Raw genomic sequence first — 23,609 nt, forward strand, 5'->3', positions numbered from 1 at the left:
AAAAAAAAAAAAAAAAAAAAAGAATGACAGAGTTAATATGTTCCTATTTATTATTGTCATGTGACTTTATCATATATAAATACTTTATGCCCTTCTAACATAGTTTATTTTAGGAAGATTTTCTTGCTTGACCTCCTTGTTGATTTTGTAAAGATATTTTATAGATTGTTTTTATTGTCTTTTTTTTCTTGTTATGGTAAGCTATTCATTTTTTTTGGTCATGACAAAGCATATATAACAAAGTTTGCCATTTTAGCCATATTTAAGTGTATTATTCAGTGGTACTAATTATAATGGTATCATCCTCCAAGACCTTCTCTGGCATCACAAACTGTAGTTCTTCACACAATAAACCACCATTCCCCAGGCCAAACAACCACTACCCTGACTTATTTCAATTTCCTCAAGGCTCATTCACATGCTAGTAATTGTCACAATTACGTTACTTTTTAAAGCTGACTAGTGCTTCACTGTATCTGTAGATCACATTATTTTCAACCATTCATCTACAGGTATTTCAGTTTTTTATACTTTCTCAATATTGTGAATGATGTCATTATGAGAAGAGGTATACAAACATGTAGTCTGGTCTCTGTTTTTGACTTATTCCAGCATACAGATAGACACAAACTACACAGACCACATAAGTGTGTGAATGTGTATGTGTGTGTTAGGAAACTGCCATTCATTTTCCACAGTGGCTACAACATTGTAAATTCCCACTAATGATACAAAAGTATCCTCTATATCCTTGCCCATACTTAAAAAGGAATATTTTGGGGAAGGCTTGATCTGCATTTCAATATCAATCAGTCACACGGAATGTCTTCTCATGCCTTTATTGTCCATCTGTTTACCCTGGTATTTTTCATTCTTTGACGTTGCCGAGGATTGAATCAGGGCCTTGCACATGCCAAAGATGTCCTACCACAGGATAACATCTTCAACCCTTCCATTGTCTAAGTGGATTTTTTAAAAATTTTGTTTTATATTTGCTTATATAATCTGAGTATTAATCAACAATGTAAAACAAGTATCCAAAGTCATTCTTTTCACACATATATTTAATTTTCCAATAAAAAATTTACTTTTCCATCAAATGGTTTTATTATTCTCCCGGAAATTAGTGCATCAATTTTGAGAAGGTGACAAGTGATTGATTTGCATGTATGTAACTTACATCACCTTATCACTTGTTCTTACTAATTTAATAGAGTTTGAAGAGTTATTTGGTATATGCAGGTATTTGTTCATGTATCCTTTGAAACTCACTGTGTTCCTTTCCAGTATTTACAGATTATTTTATTTTAATGCTTTGCTGTTTTAATGAGACATCTACATAATGTCTGGTAATACTGTACTAATGAATACCTCTTGTTCCCTGATTTCACCGTCAAAAGCTGTGTGTTTATTGCTTGGCGTGATTGATGTTAGTTGGTTTTGACAGTTGCTATCATATTTAAAACACCTTACTTCATTCCTTTTTAATTAAAATTTGGGAAGGAATGGCTCTAGGATTTTGTTAAAGCCTAGATAAAATTATATTCTAATTCTCCTTTAATTAGGTGAAATAATAAATTATGGTGAGTAGCTACCTATAAAGTTATAATGTACTATGTCTTATAGTCTTGGAATCAAGTTTTAATGCAGCCTTGAGTTTACTCACAAAACTGTATGAATATTCATAAGAGAAATTATCTAAGTTGTTTCGGCTTTGTAATTGTATGTTTGCTATCTGTTGGCGTGTGCATGTTAGAAACGGGGACCATGGGATTAAGACATTTTAAGGGGGAATGGCAAATGAGAGCATAACAAAATACATGCAACCAGGGGACAGCCTGATTAAAAGAAAGGACAAACAAAGAAGGGCATGATGGAAGTGGGGAGGCAACAGAAGAGGGGTTGAATAAGAAGTGTTAAAATAGTATAATGAATCCCATTACTTTGTACAATAACTTAAAATTTAACTTCAGAAAGAGGGAAATAGGATATTGGATATTTTAGTATCTTAGTTCACATAAGTCATTGTAGCCAAGTGCTCTAAACTGATCTTTGTAAGCAATAGAAATTTGTATGTTATAGGTCTGGTACTCAAGAACGCCCCAATCAAGACATATTGTATGAGTGTCAAGTGAGGACCTACATCCTCACAGATGACATTTTCTCCTCACCTCTGCCTGTCCATTATATACCCTAACTATAAAATCCATAAGCTTTTGTCAGGAGAACACACCCAGAACACCAAGTGTCCCAATATGAAATACGAAAGTTTATAGGATGACACACACATGTAAATCCTAACACTTCATAGGTAGAGGGCAGGAGGACCAAGAATGGAAGCCTAGGCTACATAGAGAGTTGAAAGCTATCCTGGGATGCATCTGATTCTGTCTTAATGAGCAAGCAAGCAAACAAGTAAAGAAACAAAAAACTTACTGTGCATTTCCTTCTCTTGGGGGCTACTCCCGAGTTGTTGATATAGTCATTCCTAGTCAATTCATTTCACCAGAACCTGTTATTCCTTTACCTTCAGATCCATTGAGGGTCATCAGGGCTTCTAACTTATTGTTGTAGGAGGCCGTTTGTTTATTTCCCAGCCACCCAGACTCCTGAAATAACCCCTCAGAATCTGTATTAATTAAATCACTGCTTGGCCCATTAGCTCTAGCTTCTTATTGACTAACTCTAACTCTTACATTTTAATTTAACCCATTTCTATTAATCTGTGTATTGGCATGTGGTTGTGGCTTACTGGCAAAGTTTTGACATGTATATCTCTGGCAGCAGCTCCATGGCTTCTTCAAGACTCTTCAATCTTTCTCCCAACATTCTGTTTAGTTTTCCCCACCTAGCTCTTCTCTACGGAATCACAGGCCTAAAACAGCTTCTTTATTAACCAATGGTATTCACAGCATACAGAGGGGAATCCCACATCACCTTCCCTTTTCTGTTTAAAAAAGAAGGTTTTAATTTTAACACAGAAAAATTGCATATAACAAAGTAAGTATCAAGCAAGATTTGCAGTTACAATATTTATATCTACTTTATCTTTTATCATAACTAAGTAAAACTGCATTATTACTATATATTCTTCAACTCCATCAAAGACTCCAGAAGGAAATAATATTACCTACATAAATAGGAAGTGCATTGTAAACAACTTCCAAAACTATAGAACTGACAGAGACTTCTTGAGGCCTGGATAGTCACTCAAAGTTCTATACTGTTGGGGCATCCATCTTCAGCCTATAGGCCCATAGTATCCAGCAGACTTTTCCATGAAACAGGGAATTTCAAAGACAGTTCTGCCTATATTGGCAGTTTGTAAGTCACTTTCTTCTGAATGTCTAGCAGACTCTTTATCACTACAGATTTTTTTTTTTTAACATTTCAGTAATTCCTCTTGGCCATGATAGTAGAGTACATTATTTTAAAGCTGATAATTTTCATTCAAATCAACTAGTTTTGAGAAAAACAATAACTTACATATAAAGGGATTTCTTGTTCCTTATGTTAAAACAAATGTTCAGGTCAGTTACAAAGATAAGAGGGATGTCAGTTCACTTTGAGCTACTTCTGAGAGCATGGCAATATTAATTATTTAAATTTTGTTGACTGTGTGTATGTGTGTGTAATATGTTGTGTGTGTCCCTGTATGTGTACATATATATGGGCACATGCGTGTGTGTTTATGTAGAAGTCAGAAGGGAATATTGGGCCTCTTTCTCTATCACTTTTCATCGTGGACAAACAGGGTCCCCACTGACCCTGAAGCTCATCAATTGGACCGGCCTGGCTAGCCAGCAAGCCTTGGGATTGCCCTATTTCTGCTTCCCTAGGGTTTAGAGACATGTACCACCATACCTAGCTTTTGTGAGGGTTGTGGAGATTGTTACTCAGAGCCTTGTATTTTCACAGTAAGCACTTTGTATAGCCAGACTTTGTTCTTTATTATTTTTTCAATATATTCCTCATCTGATTAATGTTGTTTAAATGTGCACAGGTATGGGACCATTCATTTATTCATGAGAAAACTACCAATGACCATACACCCAAATAAAAATGGCCAGCCTTCCCACAGCCTCCATCAGTTGTCAGTATCTCCTCAGCTGAGGCAGGAGTCTCATGAGCTCCTATGAGCTTTTTAACCATGTAGAAACTGAGGCACAGTGAAGATAAATGAGGATTAGCTACTAAGAAGCCATAGTAGTTCCCACGCCTTCCTCCTTCCTAACTCTGCAGTGGGTTTTTAGTTAGAGAATGTGTATTAAACAACTCAGTGTCATTACCCTTCAAAAATGTTAGACAACTTTTTCAGGAAAATCATGTTTTATGTATTAGAGCCACAAAAGCGCCAAAATTATCTTTGCTTAGTCTCTGACCCTAGAAAGTGTGGAAGTCCATATAAATCAGGCATTTAAGTCAAAGCCATTGCTTTTCATCTGTATTTCCTTCCAGAGAAACCCCTTGATTGCTCTCAGGAAAGGTATTTCAAAGCCGTGGCAGAAAAGAAGAAATAGAAAATAAGGGAGTTTGAACTTCTGCTTGGCTTTCTTCTATCCCGAGCCCTAGAGATGCTATTAGAAGCATCTGTGTTTTGGAGAAAAAAAATAATGCAACAGAAAAGGCTGATGAGTAATCACCAGATGATCACTTTTGCTTTCTGTCTCATTCATTTGTATTTTCCGAACAGACACGGACATAAGATCTTTGCTGCTAGCTAATGCTCTACGAAATAACATGAAGACCACATTGTTCTCCCCTCCATGTCCCTATAGTTTTTTTTTTAAAAGAAAAACACAATTTGTGATGTGATTTAGGAACTAAGGGGTAACAGAAACCAATCTGACACAAAATGGGTGTGATTTTCTTATCTGAGCCTGCCAAAAATTCACTGAAGAAAAATCATGCAGATATGCGTGTGGGTAGTTTTCTTTTATAAATTGAAAGCTGTGCGCTGCTCGATCATGTGCACTGTTATGAACCCTAATTGATGAGTATTTATAAAATATTCCCACGTTGAGATGACAAATCGCTGAGCTGGATGAAGGCGCTGTGTTGTCTTCTTCCTTCATCTGCAGTCCTTCTCCATGCCTGAATGGCCATGTGAAGATGCGCACGGAGAGGCGGGCCGGGATGATTAACTCAGCAAGATTTATTTTCCAAGCACTTACAATTGTTGACCAAGAGATAAATTAAACAGCTTCACCCCTCAGAAACTCATAGTACAGAAGGGCTCTGGATTTTCATCTTGTTTGACAACAAAACTTAATATTAATATTTATTTCTTTAAACCCACATATTGTGCACTTTCTTAGGACTTTGTTTCCTTATGTGAGAAACCGGTATGGCTACTATGATAGTTAAATTTTGCTGGCTGTGGGATAATCTCTGCTATAAATCCAGTAGTGGAGGTTGACCTGCCAAATTGACAGTTTTACGAGTGTGGTATAATTACTCCTGGGCACATTACAGTTTGACTTGTTTCATCATTAAAATGGAGACAGTAACTGTTAGGAACTGAACTGTGTTTTCACAAACTCATGCCAAGACATCCTTTGGTATCCATGGTGACTGGTCCAAGAACCCCCACAGATAGCAAAAATCTGTAGACTATGTTTAGAGATAGAGCCTTTGAATATGTAAATGGATTAAGCTGGGTTTACACGAGTAATTCCTAATCCTATATGCCTAGTATCTTCACAGGAGATTAGGACAAATGGGTACAGTACCCATCTGGTGTCACTCACGTGTTAGCCCATGCAAACAGCGAGCCTGGAAATGGCTGTCTGTAAGCCACAGAGGCAGGCTTCTGGTCTCAAAAAATGAGAGAAAATAAATTTCAGATGTTTAAGTGACCCATGCCAGCTATGATGCTTCCCTGTCTCATGCTAGTGATTGAAAACAGCAGTAATTTCTCCTCTCTACAGGATTAGAAAACTATATTGTGTGCTGGAAGTCACTCATTCACAGAGCTGATACGAACATTGATCCCACTGTTAGCATTGGTATCATGATTAGTGTTAAGTACCACTGAAGCGTTTGCAAAAGAAAAAGCTGCCCCATAAGACAGAGGTCTTAGGAAAAGAGCCAGTTCCACTAAGGAGAATTTGAGAGTGCCTCCAGACTTGTTGTTTTCAGATCAATTTAAGTATCACCAAACATCTTTATCCTTGGCAGTGGTATCCTGGAGTTTATGAGAAAGATACCTATCTGTCTTCTATGTTTGTCTGATATGACGTTTCCAAAGTGCTATGTTTCTGGAAACACCATTATCCCTGGCACTTAGAGAGAGGGTGTGTGTGTTTCCCTGTGTTTCTGAGAGCCTGCTGAAACTGTGTATCATTTTATATTACTCAGACTTGGGGGGAAGTAAAGGTATTCAAAAAGTAACACACAAATAGATATGTCCATCAGTTGTTAAGCTTTAGAAGAAGCAAGTGAGTTCTTCATTTCTCCTCGGGAAATCCTTAGCAATCCTCGCACCAGTTCCAAGAATATTTGCAGAGATGGCTTAGCAGTTAACAAATCCCCAGGAAAAGTGGTCTTGTATGGTTTTATTTATTTTTGTAACTAAATAATAGTAGACTTTCATAGAAAAGCATTTCATTAGTTTGTTAATTTTATACCTTCCTGCCGCAAGGTGTTCTATGACATTGGATATTATACCCAGGGGTCTCATTAGGCATGTCTGAACTCCCATGTTGCTGAACAAATTCAGTACTATACTGAATCAGCATTGGTGCTGTTCACTGAATCATTTACATAGAAACTCTTGTTTCTGGTACCTTAGAATATTGACTTGTTTGAAGGATTAATTTCAAGTATCACTGCTCTTCCTTCAAGAAAAAGAAAGAAATTGCCCTATCTTGAGGACCTCCCCACCCCAAAACTATCCCTAATCGTTGCTTAAGAAATAGAGCTTGGGTTTCCCCGGGGCCACACTTCACTCCTAGGTATTGCTTACTTTAATTTAAAAGCAGCAAATTTACTTATTTCTTTGCTAAAGGGACATGATGTTCAAAAATGGGTGAATTTTCTCTTTTAAGGTTAAGTGCTTTCTTTTTACTTTATCCAAGGTCATTTTATCATTGTTTTTTTTTTAAATTTTTTTATTTTAAAAAACTTTCTAGTGGGAAACAGATTGGCAAACTATCCTTCTGATAAGTTCGTTGGAGGGCTGTTGGTAACACCTGCATCAGTTACCCTCTTCTTCCCTGGCGTCTGCCTTTGTGCTGCTGAGGTCTTGATTGCAGACTTTCATCTGTCGCTCATCCTTCCCTCCTCTTTATGTAGCAGCTGGTTTCTAGGGCCTCCATTGGGGCATGTGATCCCATGAGTGCACAGAGACAGGAGGTGAGGCTGAAGACTGTCAAGATGTGACCGTATTCTCCTCCCGCCACTTAGCACCCCCTCAAGCTGTTGAATCTCTGTAGTTTCATTATTTCTTTAAAAAAACAGCAAGAAAAAAATTCCATTAAAATTTCAGTGAGTGCTGAGCTAAGGTGACTCAGAAGAAATACTCCCTGAGAAGGTAATTTGAAAACACACAGTGCCACAGATATGTAAGCTCCTACCATTAGGAATGAATGGATGTGATATGCCACCCCAAAGATGCAGAAATAAGAAGGAGGTTGAGAAGAAATGACAGAACATTCTGAAAATAATTGAGAAAGTATTTCATTAAGGCATAAGTAACTGTGATACATCCCCTAGCTTTGTCCTTTTATAAGCTGGAAGAAGATTAGGTCAGCTGTAAGCCTCAAGTCTTTCTATTTTATTTTTATCAGCTCTATGATATGAATTAAGTATAGTTGTAATAGCAGCAAGAAAATTTCCTGGTGGAATATATTTTATGTCATTGTTAGTCCATTTGTTCTCCAATAGGATTTGCCAGTTTTTGTGATAAAGATCACAACTGTGTCTCTACATGGTACTTGATGAAGGATTGACCAGAGAGAGCCAGGAAGTCATAGGGAGCAGTGGTGTTGTCTCAATGCCATATAGGACTCTATGTTCTCAGTGTTCAAACAGGCCAGGATAGCAGTGGAATTCTATCTCTTGCCCAGCTCTGCATACCATATGGTATGTGAGTGTACACTCGCTGTACTGATTTGTTACTCTCATGCTTTAGTTCTCTTCCAGAAGTTTATCTAGCTCTTGCTAAATTTAGCACTCACAGGTAGCACTTCCAGAGAGCATTTCTATTCCAACAACCATAAAAGTTGTTTCCAGAAATCTGGTTTGTATTTAAAATATAAAACAATAGTATCTGAAGGCTTTTCAAAGCCATGTTACCTATAATTATTTGATAGACAAAATAACAAATGAATCACAGATAGTCAATTATGTTTTCTATCTTAAATTTCCCTCATACAGATATGCATATAAATACACACACACACACACACACACACACACACACACACACACACACACACACAGTGTGTGTGAATCTTAAGCAAGTCCTTAATACTGCTTTTTTGGTGATCATCCAAAAAAAGTGAGTTGGATGAGGGCCTAGAGACAGAAAGATCATTATAAACAGAGGGCCTTGGAGCTGCTAAGTTAAAAAAAAATAGCCACAATTATTATCTAAATGGTCCAAACAAGGAAAAGTTGAGTTGTCATCAACAACCAAATTCTGGTAAAATAATAATAAGAAAAAAGTCTGCCATTGCTTTTACAATACTGTAAAGAAACATGAACTAGAAAAATCTATCCTCTATCTATCTTCTCTAATGAAATTCTAAATCATCTACCTAACCACTACATTATACGCCTACGCTCGACTACTTTTTAGAACTTCCTCCTGCTTCTATTCCATTGCAGCACGGTGGACCCCCTTTCTCCATCCAAATGACTTTTCTATGCTCCAGCCCCCACCTCACAGCTTCGCTTGTTCAATTCCAATTCTTAATGCACCTTCACTTCCATCTGAGTATATGGCTAATCAGTTTGAAGTCGTAACCTAAGCCTATTATTTGTGGATTGTGGGAGAAATAGTGACAGATCAGAAGGTAATGCAAATGCCCACTAAATCTCAGTTGGTGGAAGGGAACTCTGCAGGATTTCATTCTTAAAATACTGTCTAGACTCAGCAGAGCACCCTCACATTGCTCTTTATAAAGCCTGTGTTTTTGGTTTTTTGTTTTTTTTTAAATGACCCCAAAACAGGCATAGCCATTTTTAATTCGGTTGATTTATTTTCCATTTGTTTACTCGAATGTATTAAATCATATTGTTCTGATGATGCTCAATAAATGTAACCTGCTCTTGGCAACACCATACTGAGTCCAGTCAGATCCCGTCCAACAGAAATGCAAGCTCAGGGCAGACAACCCCAACTCTGGTGTCATGGGGCTCTGAGGTGAAGATCCTCAATGGAGCCTCTTAGCATTGCCTGGATATTCTTGAAACATTGATTTGTAATTTAAAAATAGCAAAATTGTTTTTTAAATTTGAAATTCTAAAGCAATGTAATTATGTCCTCTTTGGAGGTCTAGACCCATTTTGTTTAAAATGAACAGAAAGTTTGTGTTTGTTTCTAAAAGCCATTCAAGATAGCAAAAACATGAAAACTGGAAAAATGGCACAGTCAATATAGAAAATTATGGCAATTAATTAATTTCATCTAACAGTATTTTGGGGCTGTGGTACTATTCACAAAGTTTGGCCCTCCTTATTAGTAAACTCAGTCCCAGGAACAGGAACAATTCTTTCTGCCATGTAGAAGATACCAAACATTGGCATATTGTATTTTTTATACCTTTCATCTACAAAGTTAGAATTATCTAAAATTATGCCATTGTAAATCCAGAATTAGAAAATAAACAATGCCTTTGAACCTATGTGCTAATGTTATGAAGAGGCTTTTGTCTCTACTGATTTAAAATTAGCACCACCATGACTTCTAAATATGTAAGAGGTTGTGAATTATCTTCCAACAGCTTCTTTATGTGGAGCATGGAAAATTATTGGACAGAGCAGTGGGTAAACAGAGAAGTAAAGAGAGTTTGTGAAGTTTCCTGCTTGCTGAAAACTAGAATGCTTTTTGCCAGCCTGCCAGCCCTGGGACAGTGGCTTTGCTTGTCTTCTATTTCAGCCTTAGAAGACATGAAGTATGTAAGGCTAAGTGCAGAGAACTTAGCTTCACTGTTGAATCATGTTCTGTGATTGCATTGGTATGTGAAGAAAAAAGGCTCTTGGGTGCAATTAAGACTGGCTGTCCCTGATTTAAGACAGACATTTGAGCTTCTGCTTCAATATCTGTAAAACGTTTGATGAAGTGGTCCCTGCCATTGTTGAGCCCCACCTAATGTTGAAGAAAAGGCTTTGTAAAATATAAAGTCATGTGCCTTGCTCTGCATGTTTAATATTATTTTTGTGCCGATAAAATTCTTCCCTGGTACTGTAGGAATGAGCTTCTGTTGCCAATCCACTATGAATGTAGGACAGAACTGGTTAAGATTTTATAAACTGGCATGAAATGTCACAGGCTGATTTGCATTTTTTGGTGATTTTATACATTAATCACTGACTAACCTTCAGTTTTCCAAATAAAGAATAGAGAGCAATGGTGACATTTGTGATCATCTTCAGAAAAGGACTTGTTTAAACTCTTCACAGATGGAGAGATATCAAGCACAAATTGTTTTTACCAAGATTTCTAATTTTAAACAGCTCTGAGGGTGTTTGTGGGTAGTAGGGAGCAAACATTGTTTTGCATATGGAATTAACATAAACTTTGCATACCATCATCCCAGTTCCTCTGGATGATTCTGGTGGGCTTCTGGAGACTCCCCTAAGGACTGAGAAACTCATAAAGTGACAAAAATTCTGTGCTGCTTGTGATGTACAAACGAAGTTAACGGAAACAAGTCGCATAGGTGACCTTTCAAAAAGGAAAGTGGGTTTCCACACATCCCAGATGGCTTAGTGCTCCTACAAGGATGGCATATGACATAAACTCCCAGTTCTAGCCCAAATGAGCCTATTATTTCTAAACAAGCCATGTAGTTTATTGAATGTGCAACCAGCGCAATTTATTCCAATATTTTCTGTGTTTACTGTGACAATAGATATGGATCGGTGACTGAGAGTTTTAGTAAATGCTGAAGATTGGCTATCTAATGTTTACAAAACTAGTGTGTACTTATCACAACAAAGTTCCCTGGGATTCACATGGGAAAATCAATTACCAATTGATCTTTGGATGTTAAGAAGTATAGCATACAAAACTACTCACTTCTGGTAACTGGCATAAAACCCCCAAGGCTACAACGTCAAAGTACATTTTGCCTGCCAAATTCAAAGGTTCACCCCGATTTAGAAGTAGATACTCGTTTCTTAAGATAGACTTTAAAATATTTTAAAATGCAAATATGTATTAGTTACTTGACACCTTTCTGTGATAAAGTGCCCTGTGCTAAAAACCAACTTAAAAGAAAAATGGTTTGTTCTGGCCCACAGTTCCAGGATGTAGTGCATCAGGCAGCGAAATGATGGTGGCAAATGTTACAGATAACCAATCATATTAAATCAGCAGTCAGGATGCTGGGGAGAACACTACAGTGCTCAGCTGACGTTCATTCTAGTATTTAATTCATGACCCCACCCACCTGCCTTCAGGTTGCGTTTCTATGCTTCAATGAACCCAATCTAGACAGTCTCTCATGGCCATCCCCAGAAGGTTCTACTCATAGGTAATTAATAGATTCCATCAAGTTGACAAATAAGACCAACTGTCGCAGAATATTTTCTTCATTTTCTCCCTTTTGGTTTTATAAGTAGCTTCAATTAATATATTCTTGTAATCCCAAGATCAATGTTGGTAATAGTAAAAACATGAGTAAATAGTAACAGCATTGATACACCTAACCACACATAATTTGTCAGGTTAAAAAGTCATTATCTTGCGATGGTTTTCTGCATCTCCTGTATCTCCTTTTTGGATTTTAATTTCTAAAAAGAGATAGAGAACTGTTTCGCCAATATCAGATAAATGCTACTAAATAAATATTGAGGAAGAGGATTCGTCTTCTTGGGGAACTCCAGAAATGCTTATAGCAGTGTAATAATGAAATTTGTACATGCTTTCAGTTATCCATCTAGATCATTTCTAGTCCAGAAACCCCACATTTGAAATATCCGAGAATGTTTGAACATTAGCAAGTGCCGTGTTTGGGAAAATCACATATGACTTCATGTGATAGGTCTAAGAGTCAAGGCTCAGACACCGTAATATCTGCTCTCTAAAGTAGTCTGCAGCCCTTATACATAAACTATAAGAAGCATGAGCAAAGTTGATGTTTACACTGGAGCCCCAACATAGAATAGCTCAATTTTATGTAGGTGAAATTCCCAAATCCAAAATTTGGGAAGGAAAAACACTACTGTTAGTAAACATTTCACAGAGAGATTGCTTCACCCGTATGGTGTAGGAGGTCCTTCTGTTTATGTGTTGCTTTCATTGGTTAATCAATAAAGAAACTGCTTGGTCTGATAGGGCAGAACTTAGGTAGGCGGAGAAGACAGAACTGAATTCCGGGAGGAAGGAAGCAGAGTCAGAGAGACGCCATAGATCTCTTGCCTGAGATGAACACTGATTCGAATCTTGCCAATAAGCCACAGTCACGTGGCATTACACAGATTAATAGAAATGGGTTAAATTAAGATATAAGAATTAGCCAATAAGAAGTTAGAGCTAATGGGCTAGGCAATGTTTAAATGAATACAGTTTTTGTGCGATTATTTTGGGTATAAGCTAGCCGGGTGGCCGGGACAAACAAAGGGCCCCGATCCTCCTCGTGCAATACCTGTATAGCTTCCTGTCTCCAGGCCACACTTCCTTTCTGTGGACTGCAGAAGCAATCGTACCTTTGGACTTATTTACAGGCCTTGTGGTACAGCTGACTAAACTGATGAGAATATTCTGACAGTCAGAGGTGGAGAGAATGTTTCTGTCTCATGCTTGTCCTAGCCAAATGGTTGGTGTACTCTGCTGCTACAGTAGAGGGAAAATTGTTTACTAACATGTAGCAAAGTTCATAATCCACTGTATCACCCATGCTCCACTGTTATGCATCGGGAACCGAAAGTACTGAGTCTCTCTGGAACATCTATTTTGCTATTTATTCCCAATTGCTAGCATCTTTAATTTGGAGAGAAAGATTTCTTCTGAGGTTTTCAAAGTCATCCCTTTTAGTAACTAAATACTGTTCAGTAGGAGAAGGTGTTCTCCTGCAGTCTCAACAGTGTGCTGGAACAGTCAGTGCATAATATGGTGGCCCTAATGTACCCTTTCTCTTTGCCGTTACAGCTGGTGCCACATACATCTTTGGGAAAAGCGGTGGCCTCATCCTCTACACCTGGCCAGCAAATGACAGACCCAGCACACGCTCTGACCGCCTGGCTGTGGGCTTCAGCACCACTGTGAAGGATGGCATCTTGGTGCGCATTGACAGCGCCCCGGGACTTGGAGACTTCCTCCAGCTTCACATAGTGAGTACCTGCCCAGCCTTGGCTTGGAGTCTTTTGTCTTCCTGGTGATCTAAGGTGTGAGTTTGATAAACACAGGAAAATATTCTACATAAATGCAACATAGGTGCACAGTCTTTCAAAGACCGCCTTCAATTGTCTAAACTGCCATAGAATATGCCTCAGTAACAAGAAAGAAAATGGTCCCTTCTAGACTCTTGTGGCTAACTGTTTACTTTGGTCTTCTAGTGAATCTCTTAGATGCCCACTGGGTTTGGAAAGAGATTTATCTGTTGTGGTTCATCTGAGATTTGGCAAGAAGGAAAGCCAAGAGGAATGTTAGTAACATCCTAAGCTTGCAGTTGGCAAACTTTTTCTAAAGGACCAGTATATCGCCATTATGGATGCTGCAGGTTATAGAGTCTTTTGGTTTTACTATAGACAGTGTGAGTTTAGGATGTGTGAGTCTGTTCCAATAAGAATTCATTCATAAAGCTGGGCTGCAAATGTGATCACAGGAATGAATGGGATATGTCACGCAAGCTATGGCTCTAATAGTAGAGCAGGCATGACACAAAGGAAATTGTCCCAAGACCAAGTTGAGTTATGCATGTATATTGCATACTTAACATTTCCCTTTAGATCTTGTGTTTATGCGAGGGTAGAATTTTTAATCCCAGCCTCTGCAGATCATAAGAGAATCATGCAAAACAAAGAAATTAAAATGATTTGGAGGATTAAAAATTACTTCCTTACGAGGATAGAAAATATTTTTATAGCAACAATTAACCCATTTTATCACCTGTGAAGTCTACAGTTAGGAAAGTAGGCTAAAGAAAGATATGATTCTCGTTTGTGAATACCCCACGTGTAGCCACCAAGAGCAAGGAGAGGAATTGTTCTCATTAGTTAGCAATGGCAGGGCTAGAAAGAATGGATTTAATTTGGAGCAGAAAGGACTCAGTGCAAATAGCAGAGGAGAAAAGCAGTTAAGAAAAAAGATCATCTGGGATTAGTGGCAATCTCCACAAAGGAGGAAAGAGGGCACTGGCTGGGGATCTTTGAGCCAAACTTTTTGCTAATCTGCAGATCCAGAAAGCAGAAACTAGACTTTCCTTGTCCAGCTCCAGAGTTGATGCTGGCAAGTTGGGTCGGCAGCAACAGGCTCGGCCAGAGCAGGACTCTGCCAGAGTTGTCTGGAAGTGGGACCAGATAGACATACAAAAAGCACTCGTCGTCAGTAAATGTGAAATTGAGTTGCAGATTTTTAATTCTCTCTCAGATGCTCCAGGAGCCATATGGTGCCAGGAGCTGGAGCTTAAACATTATAAAACCTACGCCAGGGAGCAAAGAGAAAGGAAGCCTCCGTCACTACAGTTTATCTTTATTTAGACTCTAAGAGCCACCACCGTCATTTACGAAACTCTGAGAGATTTATGCTACATATAACTTAATGACTATTTCATGGCAGCTATAACTAGGCTATTATTACCAGTTCACTTGCATTTTCATGGTGATTTATATTCTCTCTCTTTTTTTTTGTTCAATGTGACTTCCTAAAAAATATGATTTGGCCTAGTCATAAACATTTTTTTAAAATTTTTTAACCATCAGATAATATACTGTCAGTGTATCCATTTCTAAGCATTTCATGTTTGGTATGGTGTCTTCACTCATAAGAAAGAGGGTTTTTTTTCTTCTCACTATTTGGCAGTTTGCTTGGAATGTAATAGGGAGTTGGATACAAATCATTTGTGGATACTGAGAACTGCTCACAGAAACTAGAACACTATATTTTATTAAATACAAACCCTTTGGTGAGTTTGAAAAGCATCTCTAACCATGCTTTGGCGTTCAAGTAATATGCATTTCTGTATTTATTAGCGGATATTCTCTTTATATTAATGCTCTTTACTTTTGATATTAACTATTGGTTTATTAATAAAAATAAATAGTCACAAGAAAATTTCCATCAGACTCTGTAGCATCACCTTGTAAATCAGTGAGGCTGTTATTAACAAAACCTTGAAAAATCCCCAAAGATGTTTCCTTCCAAACCTAGAGTAAGAATTATATAAAAGAGTCATTTTTTCCTACTGCAATGTGAGAAAATCCATACAGTTTTTGAAGGAGGTAACCTGGCTACCCTGCCTTTTAATAAACCTTTTAATAAACACGAGCACCTTCGTTGCTCCAGTCACTTAAAACTGTGTTTAATCTGCTAATGAATCTGATTTTTTTCTGTATTCCTTAATATGATCAGAATAAACGAATTAAAAGAGAAAAATCAAGACATTGTAATAAAATCTAGCCTCTAATTTTGAAGAGTTAAGTACAGACATCAAGAAAACAAAATAATAAATACTGGTTAGGTTTCTTCCTGAGACATTGCCAGTCTTATAAAGGATGCTTTCATTTCCTTAATGTTTTGTTTCACTGTACTAAGAAAATTATTCTAAAAGAAAAGCTCTTAGGAGTCATTGTAGAAGGCAAATGGATTGGAAGGAGGCAAAAGCTTTCATTCTACACTGGGTCTTTTCAAAAACCTAGTTAAATTGGTTGTTTTGTATTTTAAGTTTGCATACAAAGTAGAGTTTCTTGTTGGTATTTTCTTACATGTATGTCATCATTCTGTGCTCCTCTTCACGTTCCTCTTCCACAGCCCTTTCTAATTCCTTAACATCCTTTCCTTGGGGGAAGGAGAGGTAGCTCAGCAGTAAGAACTCTTGTTGCTTTTCTGGAGGATCCAAGTTCATTCCTCAACACCCATGTTGGTTGGCTTATAGCTACCTGCAGCTCCAGCTCTGTGGCAGAGGTCATTTTTTTTCGATTTCTGGCTGCCCAGAACTGAAATAATCACACAGAAACTATATTAATTACAATACCGTTTGGCCTGTTAGCTTATGCTTTGTATGAACTAACTCTTACATCTTAAATTAACCTATTTCTATTATTCTATGTATTGCCATGAAGCTCGTGATTTCCCTGTACGTTTCTGTCATCTGTCTCCTTTGGCAGCTACATGGCGTCTTCTTGACTCTGCCTACTCCCTTTCTATATCTGCTTTGATCTCCCACCTTGCTTCACTCTGATAAGCTCCTGGCCAAAACGGCTTTATTTATTATCCTATAAAAGCAACACATATATAGAAGGACTTCCCACATGGCAGCTTCAGAGAACTAAACCCTCTTTATCTCTTTGCAAGCAACCACATGAATATGAGTAGACAGATAAACATCACAAATAGAAAAAAATAAATCTGTTTATAAATGAAGATTCATTTCTTTCCACTCCTTTCCCATTACAGTCCCCTTTCTACACACACACACACACACACACACACACACACACACACACACACTTTAAATCCAGAGTCTGCATGTTAGAGAAAACATGCTTTCTTTCTGAGTGCAATAAATTTCTTAGCATAGCTGTCTCCAGTTAAAAATATTTTCTGGCAAATGTCATGATTTCAGTTTTATAACAGCTGAATGAAATCCCAGTGTATACATGTACCACATGCTGTTTACCCATTTTTTTTTTTTTTTGCTGACAGACATACAGTATTTCTATTAGTTTTTACAAATATGACTGCAATAAACCTGGATATGAGGGTATTTCTTGGTCATATTGACACAGTCTTTCAAGCATTAACTCAGGAGTGGTATATCTAGATTATGGATAATTATATTTTCATTTATTTATCAGCAATGCTGAGGTGTCTCACACATGATAACCAAGTTCTCTGCCACTGAACTACTTCCCCAGGAATATTTTCAATTTTTTGAAGGAATTCCATATTGACTTCCATAGCTCATATACTAGTTAGCATTCTCACCAGCAGGGTGACAGTATCTCTTCCCCACAGCCATTCAATCATTTGTTTTTATTTTTTTAATTAAGTTTATTTATTTATTCTATATACTGACCTCAGTTTCCCTTGCCACCTCGCCTTCCATTCCTTTCCTTGACCTCTCCTCTACCCCCTCCACTACTTCACTTTTCTTCAGAAGGAGGCAGGCTGCCAATGAGTATCAACAAAACATGGCATGTCAAGTTGAGATAGGATTAAGCTCCTCCCCTTGTATTAAAGCAAGGCAACCCAAAACGATTAATGGGTTTTTAAAAGCCAGGCAATTTCTTGGAAAATTAGGAATCAATCAACCTCAAGACTCAGTTATACCACTTTTGGGCATATACCCAAAGTATCTTCAATCATACCACAAGGACACTAGCTCAACTATGTTTATAGCAACTTTATTTATAATAGCCACAACCAGAAAAAAACTTAGATATTCCTTAACTGAAGAATGAATAAAGCAACTGTGGTACATTTTACACAATGGAATATTACTCAACTGTTAAAAACAATGACATAATGGAATTTGAAGGCAAATAGGTGGAACTAGAAAAAAATCATACTGAGTCAGGTAACCCAGACTCAGAAATTCAAACAGAGAATGTACTCACTTATAAGTGGATATTAACTGAAAAGTAAAGGGTAACTATGCTGCTATTCACAGACCCAGAGAGGATTAGTAGTAAGGAGGACTCAAGGGGGAGACCCACTGATCTTCTGAGGAGGGGGAAATAGAAGAAATCTATTCTCCTGGCTGGACTGGGGATGCATGGAGATGAGAATAGGAGGATTTTTATTTTTCTTAATTGTAGACACCTACCTGGGGATGACAGAAATCAAAGTACTTGTTATTCACAAGTCTCTATTCACTAAGATTGTTGAACATTAAATCAAAACAAACAACAACAAACAGTTTTGGCCATTTCTTGTTGTAAAAGGAGCGGCGGGCCACATCCCACCACCTGGCTCCCGGCAGCCTGGATGGTTTATACCTGAAATAATTACATGGAAACTGTACTCATTTAACACTGCCTGGCCCATTATATCTAGCCTCTTATTGGCTAACTCTCACATCTTGATTCAACTCATTTCTTTGGATGTTAATTATGGAAGGAGAAGTTCAGTGTTACTTATAGTGATAGGGTAATTAAAGTAGATGCACAACAAAGTATACACTGATATGTAGCGAATACAGTATCTGTTGTCTGTGTAAGAAAAAGAAATAAAGCATCAGTGAGAGACAGAATATAGCCAGAAGCAGAAAAATTGCATCTTGTAAATTGGTATTGAAAATAATTCTTATGAATTCTTGAAGTCTTTTTTCTTAATACTAACTGTCATTGGAATTTATTTTTACCCCCCATTTAGCTTATCAGAATAAAAAGAGCATGCTCTTCAAGAATACCAGTGAGTCTAGTCAATTCAGTGGTGAGCGCTCACTCTAGGATATTCCCCATAGCAAAGAGTCTTCTTCTTGCTTGCCAGTTCTCTGTGCCTCTTAGTCTCTCTGTGTCATCTTTACCTTGGAAAGAGTTTCGAGAGCAATGGATGAATTCTGAATGAAGGAGCTCTGGCTTTAACTAGTCATGTCTGTCACAGGTGCAGACATGGACTTTGTAGGTGCACACTGTACATTTTTCAACTACTTACTAAGTCCTAAACTCACATGAGTTTTCCCCTTTCCTGTGCTTCTCTGAAATCTCCACTCATTAAAATCTCTTCAAGAAAATAGTTTTCTTCTTAAACTTCTAGTCTATTGCAAGTCCTGGATTTATTCACTAATTCATTTAAAGTACTTTCATTTCAGCCTGTGTATACGTGTGTATCTATGTGTATGCACACACATGTTTGCATATGTGTGTAGGAACCAGAGGTCAGTATCAAGTGCCTTCCTCAATTGTTTTCCACCTTACTTGTTTTTTAGTTAAATGTTTAAAAATTTTGCATGCTACCTTTTGGGCACAGAGTCCCACGCTTAACCTACAACTTGCCAATTCAGCTAGACTGACTGGCTGGCCAGCAGTCTCTAGGTACCCTCCTATTTCCACATCTCAAATCTTGAGATTGCAAGCATATACTACTGTCTCAAGCTTTTATGTGTGTTCCGGAGGATCAAACTCAGGTATTATATAGAGAAACCTTGGGGAAAATGAAGATATTTAATTGTAATAAAGAAAAAAGAGAGAGATATACCTAGTCTGAATTGGATAGATGTTCTGGGCAAGGTTTTGTTTGTTTGTTTGTTTGTTTGCTTTCCATTTTATAATTTGCTTAGATTATCAGTTGTTCTGATCAAGGAAGCAAGATTTCCTCTTCCACCTTTTTGATGCTTTTTTTAATTTTCAAGTCTTACAACTCGGGAGTTAAGTGGCCTTTGGCAATCAATATTAAACATGACAAACTTGAATCCTTTTTTAAAAACTCGAAAAGCCAAGAGATCAAAATAACTTAGGAATCATTTGTTTCAGATTAGTTAACATTCTATGTTTGGGGTTCAGACTTCAATGGTACAATATTTTCTATGTCGGTTGTTGCTAAAGATATTAATGAAATCATAAATGGGTGTGTTTGACAAAGGCAAAAAGATCTCTGTTGAAGTTCCTGTGCATAAAATATGATTCTTTGGAGGGAAGATGTCTCAGAGCTGAGAAGTTTGAGCAAATAATTGCTTCGAATATAAGTTTCCCTCTGGTGAAATCTATTGTTGAGTTAATCAGTTTGAAGAGCAGCTGGTATTACTTGTGGCGACGCATCTGCCTCTCGTCCCCATCTCGGCTATGTGGAGCTGTGTCATCTTACGCTCACCTTCACAGGATCATAGAAAGGATTACCAGGAAGTGATGCTGTGGCTTCTGGGCAGTTTTTGACAGCCTCCTTTCACCACCTATAAAACAGAAGGTCGTAGAGAACTGGGCAGCAATTAGCCTCTCTCTATGTCATTAATGCTGGTGTAGAAAAAGACATCATATTAATTTCTTTCTCCCTGTATGTAATTTATAGCAAATTCTCTTGTATTCACTTTTTAATTACAAGCCTTTCAGGAATAGTAAAAGTTTATGTGTCAGGACATCTGCTTTGTTTGACGAGAATCTATAACCTTGTCCACCAACTTCCTTCCTGACTTACAATGCAGATATTGGCATAAAGTGAGGTAGGCAAAACCAAGGAACACTGTCAGGACAGATTCTGGACCACATTGGCCATATTCCTTCCCCTAACTGTGCCCTCTAGAAAAAAGTTTTGGTAATATCTCTTGGGTCAGATGTGAGGAAATTGAGTATTTATTAAGTTTGTCTTGTATAATATTGTTTCTCGACAATTTATGATATGCAAAGAGACTCCTTGAGAATAAAAGGGAGTGGGGCTGGAATGTGATAAATGGTCTGTTCCTCCGGTCTATTGCATCTATAAATTCACCCTGGATGCCTCGTTTTGGCTGTCTCTGCATGAATATTTACTGCCAAGCATTGACATCTGCCAGCTTAGTTCTCAGTGAAGTTAGATGGCTGGTAAATCAGTTTCATCCCTGGATCTGGCCATTGACAGAACTGGATTGGACTCTGGACTTTGTTTAAGGGGATGTCCGAAGGAGTACAGAGGGATGTTGTTGCTGTTTAGAGACTGTCCGTGCAGGAGATGAGGGCAAGAGCAAGAGAAATACAAAGGTGTCCAGCAGAGGCAATCTTGTTCCCATGGAGTGCTGTGCACCGCAGGTTGGCTAACACTCTCTTTCACTGCTATTTGTTCTTACTGGAAAAGGCCTCTTTGGGGTTTCTGGGCTTCGGAGCTTTTTTAGATCATTATCCACTTGTGCACAGAGGGCTTGGTGGGCATGCTCCCTGCAGCTCCCAGCTTGGCTGTGCCTTCCCAGCAGAGTTGGAGAAGCTGGGAGAGGCAGTGGGAGCCGAGACTGAGTTGACTGCTTCCATAAGCTGGACCACTGGCAACTATATGCCTGAAAGATCAGGAATGTTTTCCCAAATCTCGATTCCATACATGATGGTTTCTTTTAATTCTGTGGATTTCCATTCCATACATAGACCTCAGGGTAGTGTGCCAGGTACAAAGGTCTCAATTTGAAACCACAAGATTTGGATTGAAGGTTCATTGCTGGTATTAGGAAGTAAGTTGGTCACTTTGAGAAAATGACTCTACCATCTAGCACTTGGGCCTCTTCTTTTAAAAGGAAATAAAAAGATTATGCTCTCAACTTTCCCTGAAAATCAATTGAGATAAATTACTTAAAACTGTCTGTGACAAAGAAATCCTGCACAAATATAGAAGGATAGCTTCCTTGAAGAAATATATAATATATGAAAAGTGCACTAAGGTAGTATGTGTGCAGAGTGTGTGTACATAGACTAGACACACACATCAACAAAAAGAGGAATATATTTTATAAATGAATGTACATTTTCTTTGAAAGTATTTTTATAAATCTGATGGAACTGTCTGCAAATAAACAATATTAAAACAAAACAACAATATCAAATAAAACCATATCTTACCAAAAGCCAATTTTATGAAATAACTTGAAAGTGACATCTAATCATTGGCCTCACATCTACACTTGAGGTCTGGAGTGACCTTTTAGCCTAAGACTTAGAAACTAGAATTCTGTCTCCTGGAAAATTTTGGATTAAATTGCAGGAGAAGTTAATGCCTGCTGCTATCTTTGGCCCTCCTTATGTTGCAGTCAGTCTCGTTCTATGTGGTGAGCTATGCTTCAGTTCCCTTTCGGTATAATGTTTCCTGCAACTCTGGGCTTAGAGGAAATGTGCAATGCTCCCTAACCTGGTGCCTTCATTATGTTTCTAATATAAAATAGAAATCTGTTACTTTAAAAAGGAAAGGGTGAAGGGGATAAAGAAGAGGGAGAAAACAAGGCAACATCATTAGTTCATCATTGGCACCAAGCACAGTAAGCAGTAGCCATAGAAAGAAAACCCTTTCTATATAAGGATAGCATCAAAATAGCTTGGACCTAATAGACACAAATAATGTGATATTTTACTTGGAGATTGATAGAGCTGAACCAAATCCTTGTTAGAACAATACTCCTCATATGAATGTATCCAGATTATACATCTGAATAGCTACTGCCATAAAATAAACCGTAAACCAAAAGACCTAAAAATAGTCATAGATTCTAAATATCCAAAAAGTGAATGGAAATAATGATAAAGTAATATGCAAATTAAATTAAAAACCTCAATATAAATCTGACCACACTGAACCTGATAGAAGAGAAAGAGGGAAGTAACCTTCAATGTACGGACACAGGAGACCACTTCCTAAATATAACACCAGTAGCACAGACACTGAGAGCAACAATAAATAAATGGGATCTTTTGAAACTGAGAAGCTTCTGTAAAGCAAAGGACACAGTCAATTATACAAAAAGGCAGCCTACTAAATAGGAAAAGATCTTCACCAATCCCATATCAGACAGAGGCCAAATCTCCAAAATATATAAAGAACTCAAGAAATTAGAACTCAATCAAAATTCCAAATAACTCAATTTAAAAGATCGGGTATACAGCTAAACAGAGAATTCTCAACAAAAGAATCTCAAATGGCTGAAAGACACTTAAGGAAATGTTCAATATCCTTTGCCATCAGGGAAATGCAAATTAAGACAACTCTGAGATACCATCTTACACCAGTCAGAATGGCTAAAATCAAAAACACCAATGAGGGCTTATGCTGGAGGGGATGTGGAGTAAGGGGAACACTCCTCCATTGCTGGTGGGAATGCAAACTTGTACAACCACTTTGGAAATAAGTATGGTGGTTTCTCAAAAAAAAATGGGAATCAACCTACCTCAGGACCCAGCAATACCACTCTGGGCATATACTCAAAATATGCTTAATCATACTATAAGGACATTTGTTCAACTATGTTCATAGTAGCATTATTTGTAATAGCCCAAATCTGGAAATAACCTAAATGCCCTCATCTGAAGAATGGTTAAAGAAAATGTGTCACATTTACACATTAGAGTACTATTCAGTTGTTAAAAATCAATGATAACTTGAAATTTGCTTGCAAATGAATGGAACTAGAAAAAAAAATCCTGAGTGATGTAATCCAGACCCAGAAAGGTGAACATGCTATGTACTCACTCACAAGTGGATACTAGCTGTAAAGCAAAGGATATTGATCCTATAGTTCATGACCCTAGAGAAGCTAAGTAACAAGGTGAACCCTAAGAAAAACATACATAGATCCATCTGGAAAGGGGAAAGAAACCAGATCGCCTGACAAAAT

At 37.7% G+C, this 23,609-nt stretch overlaps 1 protein-coding gene across 27 annotated transcripts in view; it reads left to right on the forward strand.

Annotated features, from left to right (window-relative positions):
- Nrxn3 (neurexin 3) overlaps positions 1 to 23,609 on the forward strand; it is a 1,572,781-nt gene that overhangs the window by 1,200,368 nt on the left and 348,804 nt on the right. For all 27 annotated transcript variants that reach the window (XM_026780462.1, XM_026780453.1, XM_013355697.2 and 24 more), the window contains one exon: positions 13,322 to 13,503. In XM_026780462.1, the coding sequence (XP_026636263.1) occupies positions 13,322 to 13,503 (182 nt within the window). The remainder of the gene's footprint in view (positions 1 to 13,321; positions 13,504 to 23,609) is intronic.

The sequence above is a fragment of the Microtus ochrogaster genome, chromosome 1 (genome assembly GCF_000317375.1).
Source record: "Microtus ochrogaster isolate Prairie Vole_2 chromosome 1, MicOch1.0, whole genome shotgun sequence".
In the NCBI taxonomy this organism is placed as follows: domain Eukaryota; kingdom Metazoa; phylum Chordata; class Mammalia; order Rodentia; family Cricetidae; genus Microtus; species Microtus ochrogaster.